We start from the raw sequence: 17,081 nt of genomic DNA on the forward strand, positions 1-17,081 counted from the left end.
ACTATGTTTTGTCTTCAGAGGAACCTACTATCAGCCAGGCATTGTTCCTGGCTTTGGGTATACAAAGGTGAAAGAAATACAATCAAATTGTGCCTTAACTCTTAAGGTGCAAAGAGATATTTGATTAATTCTGCTTGAAAGATTATGTCCAGTCTGATTCTTAAAATGTTAGTTTTTGGAAGTCAAAAGATGATTTCTTAGGTAATAGTTATTGTTCACAAAAGAACTTGTACAAACAAGACGAACAGCAATGCATTTATTCATAGCAATCCTCTATTGACAAGTCTTTATAGACATCCCAGTGATAACCACAAAAAGTGGTGATGAAGTCATTAGTGGAGCTAGCCCTATACATAGCGATTTATTGATAGGTTTGATCAAGATAGGCTATATGCCTTATTTACATTTAGGAATTGGTAGAAGTATTGACAGAGCCCAGGTTCCCCATGTGAATGTTGAAATCACAATGTACTTTCTTCATCAATGGATCATATGGGCTTAAAAGAAGGCAGGATTTCACACAATCATATTTTCAAGGAAAAAATTTCATACAAAAGGAATCTGAAACCCTAGAGAAATAAATAAATGATTCAAAATCACGTATTGGCAGTCAACTTCATTTCAGACTCCAAACACAGTTCTCTTCTCACCACACCCAGTACTGAATTACCGTCACTGACTAGATTTATAACACAAGTGTAAACTGTCACTGGATTCACTTAACTGACTGACCTTTTCTGTCTCAGCGATGCTGTGGCCCAGCAAACGGCAGACCAATACAAAAAAGGGTGCATTCCACCACCACTCTCACTGTCAGAAGCTTCTCACTTGAACATACAATAACTCAGGAAGAAGTTATTTTTTTAGAAAGCGTCAGGAAGAGAAAAGCGAGGGTTTAAAATTTCAGGCAACTTCAAGTAAGATTTCTCATTGTGATTTTTGTCTTCACACGGTAGACCTTGTGACCTGAAAGGTGGAGCAAATGTCAAGAATTCTGCTGAGCAGCGATGAGGCACCTATATCAACAGTGGGAACAGCAAGGCTCTTGAGGCACATAGATCTTGGGTGAAACCAGGTTTGGTTGCTTTCGACTCTTCTACATTGACACTCAGTTCCTTATATAAACCATTATGCTAATAGCTGCCTTGGGGAGTAACTGTAGATGAAATAATGCGTGAAAAGGAGTCTGGTCTGGGACGTTCTTAGTGAGGCTTCCTCTGTCTTTCTTTTGTTAGCCTCCAGGACTATTCCTCAGGCTCGGATCGGTTTTCCAGTCTCTTCTTCCCAAAATTCAGATGAGGGTGAGGTGAGTGAGGCCTTCTGCTTGGACACAAAATTTAAGGGGGTGCCCAAAATATGGTAATCAAGGTAAGCAGTATTTTAATTCAACATTCTAAAATTCAAAGCTAATGCAAAAAATGAAGACAATATCAACATTTTAAATTAAAGTAGGATCTAGGGACTTCCTTGGAGGTCTGGGCTTTCACTGCTGGGGTATCACGTTCAACACAAAGTAAATAAACTAGGTGCAACAAAAAAATAAACTAGGGACTTCTCTGCTGGTCCAGTGGTTAAGACTCTATGCTTTCACTGCTGAGGGAACAGATTCCATCCTTGGTGGGGGAACTGGGATCCCACAGGCTTCGTGGCATGGCCAAAAACTTAAAAGAAAAAAAAAGATAAGTAGGATCTAACCCTTCACTTGTATAATGTGGCCTCCATTGCCTCAACATCATGTGTATCTTGTCGAATCCTGTCTTTATTTAAAAGTCTGATACTTTCTTCATCAGAGATTTTTTTGCATTCATTTTGATTTTTTAAAAATACTGCCTTAAAATATCATTTATCTTGATGAGTGTTTTGGTGAGCCTTAAATTTCACACTCAAGCCCAGCACCTCACTCATCCCCTAGCTAGTCTTCCAGGTTCTGGAAGTCTACTGATGGCGGAGGAGGGAACACAGGTGACCTGGGTAGCTCATGCCTGTTCACACCTCTGTGTCCCTTTTTAGCCTTCTCATGATGAGAAAAGTTTGGGGAAAAGTTTTTTTTAACCTTTTTTTCCCCCCATTTATTTTTTTATTGGTTTGGGGAAAAGTTTTTGTTTCTTAAAAACAGAGCTATTTCCTGTCTCAGATGAAAATTACACATTCATGTTTCCTTCTCTGCTATGGCTACAAGAAAGCTTAGAATTAACTTACTGCTAATTGCTGTACCTACTATTAATCCAGGTTTTGAATAAATGTACTTCCCTCACCTCACACAATTTTTGAGATTATATTAACATTTAAAACATTTTATTGTGAAGAAACTCAAATTCCTTTTGGAAATGGGTGGAAGTGTATATAATGAAGTGTATATAAATGGAACTCTACTGCCCTCTTTTTTTCAAGAATAAAATCCCAAGCAAGAAACGTTGAGCAAGTAAGGTTTTTTCCCAACAATAAATGTGGAAAATACTATAACTTTAATTAATACATTGTAAACATCAATCCCCCAAACCATTTTATAAAACCAAGTTAAGTATTTTTTTTTCCATTTATTTTTATTAGTTGGAGACTAATTACTTTACAATATTGTAGTGGTTTTTGTCATACATTGACATGAATTAGCCAAGTAAGTATTTTTAAAATTCCAAGATGGGACTCCCAGGCGGTCCAGTGGTTAAGACTCAGCGCTTTCAAAACTGCAGTGGCCTAGGTTCAACCCCTGGTGGGGAAACTAAGATCCTGTGCCCTCTCCCTCAAGAGAAAAAGCCAAGACAATGAAAAACCTAATGATTAAAATTATCAAAACTTAATAGCAAATACTGTATAAATTGGTGAAGTACCATTTCCATTAAAACCAGAAATAAGGATATTCCATATCATGACTATCATTCAACATTGTTTTGAAGTGTATCTAATGCAATGAAAGTCTAAAAATCAAACAAGCAATAAAAATACTGAAAGATGCATACTTACCCTTATTTTCAGAGTGGTAAACCTAGAATATCTGAGTATCTCCAATAACTAATTAATATGAGTAAGACTTATAAAGGTGAGTAGATATATGTAAAAAGAATTGATACTTCTTCTCTATATCACCAAAAACTAACTGGAAATGGGGGGCGGGAAATCCTACTATAGTAACTACTATTAATAAATGCATAGGATAAATTCGACACAAGAATCAAAATGTGTCTCAAAAGAAAGATCCGGGATGTGTATTTTATTTTTTTAAAACACCAATACAATCTTATGAAAGGACATAAGACACAAAAGCAGAGTGACTTATTTTCTTAGGTACAGATCCTTAAAACCATAAAAAATATCCATCCTTCCCAAATTAATAGTTTAATTCAACACTGAATTTCTTAGGAATAATTTAATCTGCAAGAAAATATTCAACTAACAGAGGCTTAAGTAACTAAAATATTTAATTATCTCACATCCTAAGTCTGGAGAAAGGAACAAGACCAGTTCGGTAGTTTCCCAATCATAAAAATCCAGGCTCCTTCCAGCTTTCTGCCTTCCTAAAGAATGCTGGTCTGTTGCTTTATAGTTCCAAAAGGGCTGCTGTCATTCTAGGCATCACATTTAAGTTCAAGAGAGAAGATGGTGCTAAAGATACATTTTTCTAAGTCAAAGAAACCAGATGATCTTCCAGAAGTCCCAGGACCACATTGGACAGACTGTTACCACATCACATGCTTACCTCTAGATGCTACAAAGCAAGCACCTAGCTCTTCCAGTATCTAAGGTGGTAGAAGGTAAAGGAGAAGATTGGAAATGGGTGTTTATTTAGGCAACCAAGTGTTAATATGCACCACAAATTCTAATCAGTGTCTCACTGTTCCATTCAAACTGTTCTGTCCCCCCCAAGAAGAATGTAAATTCCAGAAAATTTACCCTGCGTATCACTGGATTCCTGGTAACTGGCACATATGTATCTGATGGTTTGATAAATAGCTTTAATGCAAACTGAAAAATCTGTTTAAAAAATAGCATTTCTATGTGATAGGTACCTTAGTCTATCATAACTATACATTTAGTTTTCAATACTGTGACTAAACACAAGAGTCATAAATAGGGAGGGTCCTCTTCCCATGTAAGGGTCCAAGATGGCATGGCTGCCCATCTCTGGCTTAAATACTGCAGGAGACTCTCTCCAGGCTTGGTAAGTACTTCCTGTGTGTTGAGGACTGAGTATAATGCTCTCCGAAAGTGATCTTATTTGTATTCACGAGAATCCTATGAGGAAAATACTATTATTTCCATTTCACAAATCAGAAAAATGAAGCAGAGAGCCTCAAAACACAGTAAGTGGCAGGGCCTGGATCAGAACTCAGGTCAAACTCACTCCAGGTTTCAAGTTCTGTACCAATGAGCTTTACCACTTGCAGTATTAACACAGTCCATTGTACTGCTAAGGGCTTCCCTCATAGCTCAGTTAAAGAATCTGCCTGCAATGCAGGAAACCCATTCGATTCCTGGGTCAGGAAGATACACTGGAAAGGGAATAGGCTACCCACTTCAGTATTCATGGGCTACCCTTGAGGCTCAGCTGGTAGAGAATCTGCCTGCAATGTGGGTAGACCTGGGTTTGATCCCTGGGTTGGGAAGATCCCCTGGATCTGGCACTCCAGTATTCTGGCATGGAGAATTTCATGGTCTATAGTCCATGGGGCCGCAAAGAATAGGGACAGAACAGAGTGACCTTGACTTTCACTTCACTTTCATTGCAGCTCTTTGCTAGAAGGTTCTTTCACTGGGCTGGGCCAATGGGCTACTCTGCTATTTCTGTTTATTGTCTTAGTTCTAGAGGAAAGCTCGCTGAGTCGTTTACGGATCATTTAAGGATCGTTTAAGACCTTACAAGGTCTCAGAATTATTTCCTAACATTGTGTTATCTTGGTCACCTGCTTTGGGACTGGAGTCTATTTGTGGAGTTTTCCCTTAAAATGTGGCATTCCAAAGGAAACGTCAAGACCTCAGATCTGTTTACTAGGATCACAGACTATCCTGTCTTATAAACTTGCCATTATATTTACACTTACTGTTATCTGAGATTGCAACAAATTGTTTCCTAACAAGGCTTGTAGTACTTTTGGCCAACAAACCTTTCAAATCTTTTTTAGACAATCTGTTGCCAAGAAGGCTTTCCTCCATGAGTCTTTAAATGTATGTAACTTGCATTTAGCCATGGTAATTTGCAGTTCATTTTTTTGATAGCTGTTTTGACCTATTTGGGCATAATGTTCTTTACACATTTATTTAAACTCACACACACACAGAAAACACACATTTATTTAAACACACACAGAAAACACAAAGAAAAAAACTACATAAAATTTTAAATTCAGTGATCAAAACTGAACGTATACATAGTTCCTATATCCTTTTAGTTAATAAAAAATTAGTATTTAAATACAGTAAACATCAAGTCATTAAAATACTCTTGTACGTTTAAAGAAAAATGTTACATAAACTTCGGGATTGTGGCCAATTGTATGTAAAAGTCCTATGGGAAAAAAATTTAACACATTATAGTATTTTAACACATCGATTTTAACATTGATTCTGGTAAAGAATAAATATGAGATTTGGACCAGGCTACTAACATTTTCTTTCTTGAGAATGAAGTGGCTGAAAACTGAGGAGCAAGTTTAGGATATGACACTTGTAACACATTACAAAGGTAATTTAATCTACCTTTTAAAAGGTTTTATTCAAAGGGTTCCACTTAACAAGATGCTCATTTCAAAACATGTTTATTTCAAGTGTTACATCATGTCTTTTCTTTATAAATATCACAGAAGCAGAACTAAATCATAACAGTATCATTTCACTGCTTACAATGGAAGAAACAAAAGTTCCAAAGAGTGCTATTTTTCATTGTTCAAATTCCACTCAGTTCTTACATACAAAGAGAGTATCTATATTAAATGTCATTAAATGTTCAGAGGATTGATTTACTTAATAAACTCAGGAATTCTATGGGTAAGTGCATAGTGGATAAATGACTGGGCCTCTCAGTAAAATAATCCATCTTTCTTATCGGTAAGAGTCAGCAACCACATGGCAAAATTGTTAAACACAACAAAGCTAGTAGGAAGAAAAAGAATAACAGCCTGGTAACAGATACATTTTCCATTGTACTAAGTATGCCTTCAGGTTAAAATTTTAAATGTTTAAAATGAGTTATTCACTTCTGGTTATTAGTTTGTATTACTGAAAAGATTTAACCCTTTTTTTCTTAAGCATGGAAATGTCCAATAAAGCAGTAAATATTTCCAACAACCCTTGGAAGATATGTCACCTATAAACCAATTTCCTCAAGATGTAAACAAGCTGAAGAAAAATTAAAAGTATGGTTAACACTACAGCCTCAGATTTTAAAAAATCAGAAATATAAAGAAGGTCATGAATAGGTCAAGTATAAAGATACCCACTTTGATTCAAGAAATGCTTACCCTAAGCAGGACTCTGCTGCCCTCTTGTGTATCAAGTATGTCACACACGTGTCAAATGGCCCCTTCCAGAAAAGCTGAAAAGCAAGCATGCTTTGTTTTCCAAACTAGGTAGCTCAAAGAGCTAGGGCAGATGATACTCACCTAAGAGTCTTCATTAGTGTGTTGTTTTGAATATTTCTGTTGAATAAATAAACTTGATTTATTCTGATTCTCTACAGAAGACTTTGATTTGGATTTACTCTCCTGAGTCTGAGGAGTAAAAACCTGAGTTTCCAGTTTTAATGTTGGCTATCCAATCGATCCTGTTTTAAAATCCAGTAACGTTTAAAACCAACAAAGGCAAAATGGAAGTTGAGCCTTGCTTGCTTTTGACCTAGCAGCCTCATTGCTTGAAGTTGTTCTTTAATATGGCCTGAGCTATACAAAGTATATAGGTCTCCTTAGCTTCTCATCAGACTTCATGCATGCTTTGATGGACAAACATTCCAATCTAAAGGCTCAATGCTTTAGTGTAGGTTAAGAAAGATTACCTGTAGCCTTGATTTTCTTTTTTTTAGCCTTGGTTTTCTAACTTAGAACACCCTACCCCTCTCTCCCAGAACAGATCTAGATGGTAGAGGCAGAAAGAGATTCCATTTCTAATGCAAAAAAAGAGTTAGCTAGTTACCACTATCACTTGTACTCATCCATCACCTTAAAGCCACAACCTCTCCCAATATTTACCCACTTTAGCCCTCACTTCACAGGTGAATGAAGAGGAGGATATACGCTCGGTATCAACCAGTGATTTCATCATGATCGCTGAAATTCTTCAATGGCATAATTATAGACTGCTTTTATAACAACAAAATCAAACATTAATTGGAAAAGCAGACAATACTGCATTTTCTTTGCAATATTTTTATTTAACAGAAGATACAACACATTTCTCAATTAATTTAACCAATTAATCCAGAGAAAAAAGGTGAAATACCAGGATTACAAGTATGCTAATAAACAGTTTTAGCAAGGTCCATGGAAATAATACTTTCGGCAGGTTGTATAAGAATCTGGCATAAAACAAAGTTAAACACCACATTTTTGAAATGACAAAAATCTAACCTATATTCCTTCAAAGAGACATTTGCACTTCTTGAGCTGACTTGAAAGCAAAACAAACAAAACCTCAAACTATTTCTCTTCAAAGTATATTTATTATTTGGCTAACTGCATAAATTTATGACATTTTGATAAATGCAAACTTAAGGCAGAACTGACAGCTGGTATCAGGTAAACAGCACATTTAGAAGGACCTTTTCTAATAAGATGCCTTCATTGCACTTGGAACTACAGAATCCAAAGGGCACATCTGTACCTATTGCACATGTGACCCTCACTACTGCACATCTGAACCTCACAGCCTTCCTGAAGGAGGAGACACAATGACAGCCCAGTTTTACTGAAGAGAAAATGAAGGTGACTCGTCCAGGTCACACAGCTTAATCAGTGGCACAAGCACACTTATGAATGGCCTTGGAGCACAGGACAGAGTTCCGTTGGGAGATTACTGGGATAAAGAGGCTTCCCTGGTGGCTCAGACAGTGAAGAATCTGCCTGCAATGCAGGAGACCTGGGCTCAATCCCTGGGTTGGAAAGATCCCCTGAAGAAGGGAATGGCAACTTGCCTGGAGAATCCCATGGACAGAGGAACCTGGTGGGCTACAGTCCATGGGGTCACAAAGAGTTGGACATGACTGGGTGACTAACACACATGACACATGATTAGGATAAAGAGGGAGAATGATATGAGAAAAGGCAAAGAATGATGTGAAAGAGACTGTAATATGGCAAGTTTCCTTCCAACCCGAGAATAAACTAGAACAAACTGAAAAAATGGTCTTAACTGGGAGGCCAATATTCAGAACAAACGGGTTAAAAAAAAGATGCAGAAAGAAAAAAAGCAGAAAATTATTCATCTAAATAGCTCCAAGTGTTTGGCACACACCCTCATATAGATAAGTCTAAAACTTCTTTGAGGTAGACAAAAGTTAGGAGTGGACGGAGTTCATGTAAAAAAAAAAGAAAAAGGAAAAAAGAAAAGAGGCACTGAGAAGACCTATTTTTCTTGCTACCTTTAAAAACATTCTAGTAATTTTTAAGATCCCTTTTGGTAAAGGGCTTAAGACACCAGCCACTTTATTCCAGTGTTTAAGGATTGAGATTAAGCATCTTAGAGCTAAAGCAGCGGTCCCCAACCTTTCTGGCACCAGGGACCAGTTTCGTGGAAGACAATTGTTCCACAGACCAGGTGGAAGAGAGGATGGTTTCGGGGTGATTCAAGTGCATTCCTTCATTTGTGCACTTTATTTCTAATCTAACGCCGCTACTGATCTGACAGGCGGTACCAACCTGCCCACGGCCCAAAGGTTGGGGACCCCTGAGCTAAACAACCAAAGCCAAGTTGGGCCTTTAAAAAAAAAGCCTGCTGAGGTTCACAGCAAGGGTGCAATTTTTCATAACTTCTCTACCCAAACCACATGGTTTTCTCCTCCTCAGTTTTTCAAGTTGGAGCTGAAACTGATTCCCCTGCAGAGACTCCTGAATGCAGACCTGTGGTTCCTCCTTCCTGAAGTCCAATCACACATGTGCCACCGTCACCAGGCCGTGTGGGCTGTAAGCTACTCAGAGGCACGCAGGCTACCCTGCCTCTTCACGTCTGCGTCTTCAGGGCCCGACGCCCTGTGGGTTCTCATTAATCAAGATCCCATCTCTCAAGCAGTTCGTTGTTTATGACGCAAATAAAGAGAAAGTTTGCGCTGCTTATATGAAATTCAATAAATTACGCTGCAAACCCATGTTAATTTCTCTGCTTCCCCTCCAGGGCAAATGAGTCTAGAGGGCAAATTACTGGGTTATCACCTTAGTCCCTCTTTCCCATCCTATTCTTCACATTTCTTTAAAACATCCTTGTACACTCGCAAGTGGAACTAAGTCACAAGAATGCCCCACAACCTGGTTCAGATCAATATAAAAACATGTATCTCTCTGACACGGGGTCAGGCAAAAATAAAGAAACAAATCCTTGTGCCTCAACATCAGTTGAGAGTATTTAACAGCAAATTTGAGAATCTGAGGATCTGAACTTCCAACTGAAAAACCTCAAGAAAAAGAAACCAACAGTTATGAACTGAATCAAGAGAAATACCTATTCACGGGGATGTATTTTTGCACTTGCTTTGCACCGATTTCAGCTACGTAGATGGCTCCGGTCTCCCTGCTGACTTCTAAGAGATGCGGGGAGACCTGATCGGCCAGCTGGATTGTGCTGACCACAGAGCAGTGGTCAATGTTTCCTACCGGGGGCGCCGCCAGGATTAAGAGCCGGCTCAGATTCAGCTGGGCCACGACCACATATTTCCCATCAGGAGTAAACCTGAGGAGGGGATATCACACCATCAAACCGTGCAAAACTAACATAAAAATTCATTTTTCCAGTACGGGTATGTATCCCTACAATATTATATCTTGTACAATACGCTGTACAAGGACCCGCCTGTTGAAGGGTTCTTTTAAAGGACATTTAAAATCGATCTGACTCTGTCCCTGAGGGAACAAGAGACTTGTGATGATAGACTTCGCCAAAGATTAGGTTATTACTTCTTTTTTAAAACGTTTTATTTTACACTGCAGTATAGCCGATTAACAATGTTGTGGTAGTTTCACGTGGGCAGAGAACGGATTCAGCCATTTACATCCATGTATCCATTCTCCCCCAAATTCCCCTTCCATCCAGGCTGCCACATAACATTGAACAGTGTTAAAAGTAACACACAAAAAAACTAATGCAGAAAATGGAGAATTGGTGTCAGGCTGGGTATAGACTTGAGGTTTTACTTTTTATTCTATGTTTAAAAATACACTGCACCTCAAAGGCAGAGGCTGCGAGAAGGGCCAGCCTTTACTATCTCAAACATGTGGATCCCATAGCATGGAAGCTCCTCCACACTCAGCCTGGGCAAGGGGCTTTCTAGTTGGCGCTAGTGGTAAAGAACCCGCCTGCCAATACAGGAGCTGCGAGAGACAAGGGTTCTATCCCTGGCTCAGAAGATCCCTTGCAGGAGGGCATGGCAACCTGTCCCTCTATTCTGGCCTGCAGGACAGACGAGCCTGGTGGGCTACAGTCCATAGGGTTGGAAAGAGTCAGACACGACTGAAGTGACTGAGCGCTCTGCCTGGGATCTGAAACGTGATTACATGTTCTCCGAGTACTTCTTTCCTTCCCCCTTTTCCCTGTTTAAAATTCACAACAAATATTTTAAACTTTCAGCTAGCTCTTCAGAAAAACTAACAGAAACCAAATCAGACAAGCATTTAAAGACAAAAAGAAACTATTACCTGACTGCAGAAGGCCCCTCTTCTGAGAAACAGTTATTCCACTCTCCTAACCAGTCTCCGGTGTCTTTATCAAACACTTGAAGTCTTTTATTGCCTCGGTCAGCCACCCACACCTGCGAACGCAGAAAGATGGTGCTGGAGAACGTCCACATCATAATGAAAAGGAAAAAGAAGAGGGGGAGAGAATGACTGTTTTCATGAGTTTCATAAGCACTCCCACTGAGGACTTAAGAGGACCCCAAAGAAGAGCATGTTAAAGCCCCATTTTCAGATAAGAAATTCAACTGCAGAAAGGTTAAATACTTTGGACTGAATTTACAATAGGCAGGAAAGCCATATGTGGCCTTGACCCAAAGCCCAGCATGTTCTCGCTACTACACTAAGGATCTCGCTAGCTCAACAGCTGGAGTACTCCAATGAGATGCAGGAGATCAGGAGGCACTGAGGAGCAGTCATTCACCCACTCCTCTAACAAGCGTTCACTGAGTCCCTAAAACCTCACGGTTCCTGGGTCAGCCAACAAGACCAAGATGTGGAAAAGCAGGCCTCGTCTTTAGGGGCTGAGACCAGTGGGAAGCCAGCTGTTTACTGTACCACATCATTAAACTTCCACCCTACTTACGAGCGTTTGTCCAAAGTGCCAAAGCACTTAAAGAGGAAGCTTGAAAGATTTCAGTGACATATAAAGCATGATAACAGTAGGTTTCATTTAGGTTTGCGACAGGCTATCCTGAGCTCTTCAGGAAACTGTCACTGTAATACAGGAAGGTAGACTGGCTCTAAGCGACATTCAGTGTACTGGCTTTGATGTATACAGTCCACGGCATACATACAGTGAAATGGATTTTGTTTTTTGGTTTTGTTTTCTTCTTCATCTTCTGGCTGCCCCACACAGCATGCAGGATCCCAGTTCCCCAACCAGGGATCAAACCTGCAACCCCTGTATTGGAGGTGTGGAGGGGTAACCACTGGATGGCCAGGGAAGGCTCAGTGAAATGGTTTTTAATGACATGTGACCAGGGCTGCAGAGATATGTAAGGGAATGTGGGTATACCCAGTCCCGGAGGAACTGCCCAGACACCCTGAGATACACACATTCACTAACACACACACATCCAGGTGTGCAGACAGGCATATGCACACCAAGAGCCGTATATATTGATACATGCCCCGCTCCATATAATCAGACCGTCTAGACACAGAGATCAGACCATATATTTACCCGACCAGTGGAATCCACTGTAACACTGTGGGGTATGTTGAACTTAGCAGGCCCTGTTCCATTTTCTCCATGCAGCCAAAGGATCATGAAATCTATAAATAATAAACACATCTGGTCAGTACAACACATAGAATACCTATGCATTAGCAAGTTATGTTGCATGTCATGAGTTACAAACTATTCAATTACACCCTGAGCTGATGATGCCTTCCTGGCTTTCTGTTTATGTAAATTTGTCTAATCTATATGCTTAAAAAAAAAAAAAATTTCCTTCTCTGTTTCAAGCAATTAACCTGCTTCTTCAATGGCTGTCTCCACTTAAATTTTTCATAACCCAAATATCATTGTTTACGGTTCATGCCAACTTCTCCTTCAAACTGGTTCCCCCCCATAATCAATATGTTATTTGGTATTACCTTGTCTCTGAGCTTAAAAATTACGATTTCATAGGTGGCCATTTTTAATGCCCCTGTATCATACTGAAGATGTCCCTCTCACCCCCATTCCTCCAAAAAATGGATATGCCCAAGTCTCAAATCTCCAAAAGCTGTGGATGTGACCTTATTGGAAACCGGGCCTTTGCAGATACAGTTAAGGATCTTGAGGTGGAGATAACTGGATTTAGAGTGGACCCAGTGACTAGTGCCCTTATAAGAGAAAGGGGAGCTGGTGTGAAGACACAGGGACACACAGAGAAGGAAATGTGAAGACAGAGGCACTGACTGGAGTTCTGCTGAGGAGCAGACAAATTAGACCCAACTAACTGAGTGACACTCTTAGAACACCACACAAAACTAAGCCACGCACCTTGGGACAATTTGATCAACCTGTTATTCAACCCTCCATCTCCATCCACAATGTAAATATCTCCTGTGTCTTCTACGTGTAATTCCGCAGGGTTATCAAACTGCAGGGGGTTCAAACCAGTGCCTTTTTTGCCTGGGGTCCCCAAAACTTGAACAAGATCACCAAAGGAATTGTATTTTTTAATAGTATGACCATAGAATCCTATAAAGACAAACATACATATTTCACAAATATAACCACTGCACAAACATTTACATTTTTCAAGTAAGCTGAGAGCAAAAAACGTGACAAAATTAAGCAGCAATAAAAAGTTTAAACGCTAATAATTAAATATATTATATTTGACAAGCAACAAAGCTTCATTAGTTATAGCCAAATCTATTCACAAATTATAATCTCATGTACTCCAAAATAAGTATATTCTAAATAAAATAAATACAACCAAAGAGAACTGACTCCTAAAACAGAAGGCTCATGATGTAAAAGTATTGGTACATCGCTTCCTTTTTTTATCTTATGACTTTCAATAAACATTATTTGGACAACAAAATCAAGATACATCTATACATATAACTGAATCACTTTGCTATACATCTGAAACTAACAGAACATTGTTAATCAACTATACTCAAGTGTAAAATTTAAAAAGAAAAAGGAATCATAAGAAAAGAAAATCAAGAAGAACTTGAACAACTTATGTTTGAAAACTGTTATTTCAGTTACTCATGGGCACATCTCCAGTTTCAGTAGCTCAATGAAAAAGTTCTTTATGATAGACACATATATCTATTTTCGTGTTAATTTTTTAAAGTTTTTTTTTTTAATTGAAGTAACATTGGCTTATAACAATACTGACTGTTTTTAAGCCACATTTTCTCCAAGTGGAAACAAATACAAAATTTAACCCATTAGCTTTTCTTTCCTAAATAAGGAATAAATCTTTCCATAGAGTTAAAATTATCTTACAAGCAAAGCATAAACTGGAATATTAATAAACAAGGAAAAACCATAAAGCAGTTAACGGAAGCCAACTTGAAGGCATATCAAGACCAGCTAACTGGTAAGGCATTCAAATGACAAACTGGAAACAACGGGAATCAGCTTGCATTACATCCTATCTTGACAATTTATTATTATACTTGTTTTGGAGACTTGAGCTCAACTTTGTAGCAATAATTAAGAGAGAAAAACAGTAAAGAAGACAAACTTCAAAGTCTCTAAGGAATTGGAAAAAAGATACCAGTAAATAGTATTTTTTTTTAAATGGCTAACATGTAGCCATGTTTTAACTAAAGAGCATTTATTCTTTGAAATATAGGAAGAAATAGAAAAACTGTCTTCAGATCTGTGCATGGAAAAACAAGCTATAATGGAAAGAATGAAAGCAAAACGTGTGTTCTTTTTATTTCTGGGAACCAGTGAAGTATTTTATAAAGAAGGATCACATGAATGGAAGGAAATAAAAAGTAAAGGCCTCCTTTTAACTGTGAATCCCGAGAAGGAAAAAAAAAAAAAAAGCAAAAATAGTCAAACTTCAGTAAGGTCTAACAATGAGCTCAGAAGTAACCTAGATTTTCTGATTTAACCAAAATCTTACCATCCAAAATACAGCTTGAAATAAAGGACTCATGGACTGAGGCTCAGAAATCTTCTGGGTACTGAGAACAGATATGGTTAGTGTACCTTTCACAAAACCTGAGACCTCTTTAATTCCAAAATGGTATCTGAATTAGCCCAAAGTGGGGAAACAGAATGACCTTCAAGCCTTGAACTTATCTGGTACAAGACTAGAAATACTTTAAGATCTCTTTCTTTCCTGAGATCCTGAAATAATAATACCAGGTTATCTCTTGAATCATCTTATCTTAAATCACAAGCACACGCAAACAGCTATCTCTGAACACTTATCTCACAGCTGTAACTTCAACTGTGCTTACTCTGGCAGCATGCGTCTGTCCTAGGTCACTTCAGTCGTGTCTGACTCTCTGCAACTCTATGGACTGTAGCTCGCCAGGCTCCCTGGTCCATGGGATTCTCCAGACAAGAATACTGGAGTGGGTTGCCATGTCCTCCCCCAGGGGATCTTCCCACCTTAGGAATCAAACCCAAGTCTCTTACGTCTTCTGCAATGACAGGTGGGTTCTTTACCAATAACACCACCTGCACACTCTACTAAAATTATTTAATGGAAAGGTTTCAGACATGCTAAAGTCAATAGGACTTCAGAAGCATTCACACCACCAGCAGTTTCTGCAAATTTTGCACTCTGGGCAAGAAAGCAGTTCTGGTTTCTCAGCAAAATTTCTCAGACAAGTGGTAAAGGAAAACAACAGGCAAAGACCCCATTTATTAGCTTTTAGAGACTACTAATTTATTTGCCTTCACAGAAGTAGTCTAAAAAAAGCAACTGATATTTTAACATGCAGAAGTCCCGTGACAAGTTAAAGGAAAGAACACAATAATGATAGCCTCCTTGTTAAATGTCTCAATTACAGATAACTACAATATAAAAATTTAGAAAGGCAGTTTCACAAATCACTGAAGAAATTACAAATAGATTCAGCCACTCTGATTTCAAAATGGACAAGCAAGAACATGGGCAAAGAGGAGGTTTCTAGCAAGATAATTTAAGAGAGATTACTACACATACCACTTCCTACATCCGTGATCCAGACGGATTTTTCCTGTGGTGTACTGGCTGCAAATATACCATGAGGTGTGTCAACTGTATAATTCCAGGCTCGTAGGAAATATCCATCCTCTGTGAACACTAATACCTTTGGGATGTTATCCCCTCTCTGAAGGTATACAAAAATAACTGCTTAGATATGATCCGTTTTAAGGAAGCAATCATTATTTTCACAAGGAGAAACAGAAGTCAAAGGTTAACCAAGAAATGATGTAATGTTTACAAAACCAAACAATATTAACCTCCATCAAGCTAAAAACCAAAACGCTAACTTTAACTAAAAAAAACAAATTCCACAATTGGCATAACATAAACGTACACAGATACTTAGTACAGTAACACAGGAAAGCTGTTTTCTTGCGTTCATAACTTTAAAAACAAAAATCTCAGTTTTACTTACCTGGGCTACATAAACCAATCCGTTGAGGGAGTCAACTCCAACACAAAATGTTGCTCCAGTGAAGTATTCTGAATACTTCGGCCAATCCACATCCAGCCGGTAAAGAATCTCCTCAGCTCTCCAGAAAACTTTAAAAGCCAAGTGCAGATGTGGTGGGAGCTGAGGAGGAAGAGAAAATAAGGAAACTGACAGCGTACTTCCCTGCCTTGCTCAGACGGTAAAGAATCTTGTCTGCAATGCCGGAGACCAAGGTTCTCTCCCTGTGTGGGGAGGATCCCCTGGAGGACATGGCAACCCACTCCACTATTCTTGCCTGGAGAATCCCAAGGACGGAGGAGCCCAGCTGGCTACAGTCGGTGAGGTCGCAAAGAGTGAGACCCAACCGAACACACACACCACATTACAAACTTTTCAACGCTAAGGGGCAACTCATCGGCGGTTCGGCCTCAGGTGCAGTTTTGAGACGAGCCAGTGAGTGAACCAGCTCCATCTCCATCCCAAGACCACCTCCCAAGAGTGCTGCTACCCGAGAAGCCATTTCCTAACCACCCAGCTCACCCGAGAGGCACAGAACCGCGAATGCAAAACCAGAAGCGCTAGGAAGAAGCCAGCGCCGGCTATGCAGACCCAGAATCTCGTCATGACCGGACGGGAAGACTGGCGAGGCAGAAGGACTGGCGGGCGGCTGGGGGCCGGAGGACAGCCTCAGGTCCTCGCAGTTCGTCGCGGCAGTGAGCTCTTAGCTCCAAAGCGCCTACCCCGGGTTACCGAGGTTTCAGAACCAGAAACCACCGAACACCACAACGAAACACAGTCCCCACTGGGATTCCGCATTCCCAGCGCGTTCCCTCCCCACCTCCACGTCACAAGCCCCGGGCTTACCACGTGACCGCCCTTCCGCCCATCCAAGCTGTGGACCTCTCCAGTCCAGCAAAATCGGGGTGCCCGTGGATATGCCTTAACCAGTCGACGTACATTCTTTTAAATTCGGACTTACCAATCAAAAACGAGCACAATCAAACTCTAGAATTAAGGGCATGACCCTCCAAAAATAACTTCCAGGCTTTGGGTAAGGACTTCTACCGTATCCAATTCCGAGACGTACAGGCATCTCACAGGGACACCTACATTCCCACA

General features: G+C 39.6%; 1 protein-coding gene across 2 annotated transcripts; it reads right to left on the minus strand.

The window, feature by feature from the left end:
* Window positions 1–242: 242 nt before the first annotated feature.
* Window positions 243–16,813, minus strand: NHLRC3 (NHL repeat containing 3). 2 transcript variants are annotated; one of them, XM_070471310.1, is made up of 9 exons: window positions 16,503–16,813; window positions 15,945–16,103; window positions 15,506–15,653; window positions 12,856–13,056; window positions 12,049–12,140; window positions 10,827–10,939; window positions 9,637–9,864; window positions 6,453–6,526; window positions 243–1,320 (listed from the first exon to the last, which is right to left on the minus strand). In XM_070471310.1, the coding sequence occupies exons 1-8, from the start codon at window positions 16,584–16,586 to the stop codon at window positions 6,493–6,495; spliced, it is 1,059 nt and encodes a 352-aa protein (XP_070327411.1). In that variant the 5' UTR covers window positions 16,587–16,813; the 3' UTR covers window positions 243–1,320; window positions 6,453–6,492. The 2 variants fall into 2 exon arrangements, with proteins under 2 accessions (XP_070327411.1, XP_020752792.2); XM_020897133.2 differs by lacking the exon at window positions 243–1,320 and having other exon boundaries at window positions 3,207–6,526.
* Between the last annotated feature and the right edge of the window lie 268 nt (window positions 16,814–17,081).

This window comes from Odocoileus virginianus, chromosome 8 (genome assembly GCF_023699985.2).
Source record: "Odocoileus virginianus isolate 20LAN1187 ecotype Illinois chromosome 8, Ovbor_1.2, whole genome shotgun sequence".
NCBI classification, from domain to species: domain Eukaryota; kingdom Metazoa; phylum Chordata; class Mammalia; order Artiodactyla; family Cervidae; genus Odocoileus; species Odocoileus virginianus.

Coding starts and splice junctions, on each gene's coding strand:
- NHLRC3 (XM_070471310.1), bottom strand. CDS start 16,586: ATGACGAGATTCTGGGTCTGCATAGCCGGCGCTGGCTTCTTCCTAGCG. Junction 16,104..16,502: donor CGCGGTTCTGTGCCTCTCGG/GTGAGCTGGGTG, acceptor CTTCCTCCTCAG/CTCCCACCACATCTGCACTT. Junction 13,057..15,505: donor GATCACGGATGTAGGAAGTG/GTATGTGTAGTA, acceptor TTGTCTTTATAG/GATTCTATGGTCATACTATT.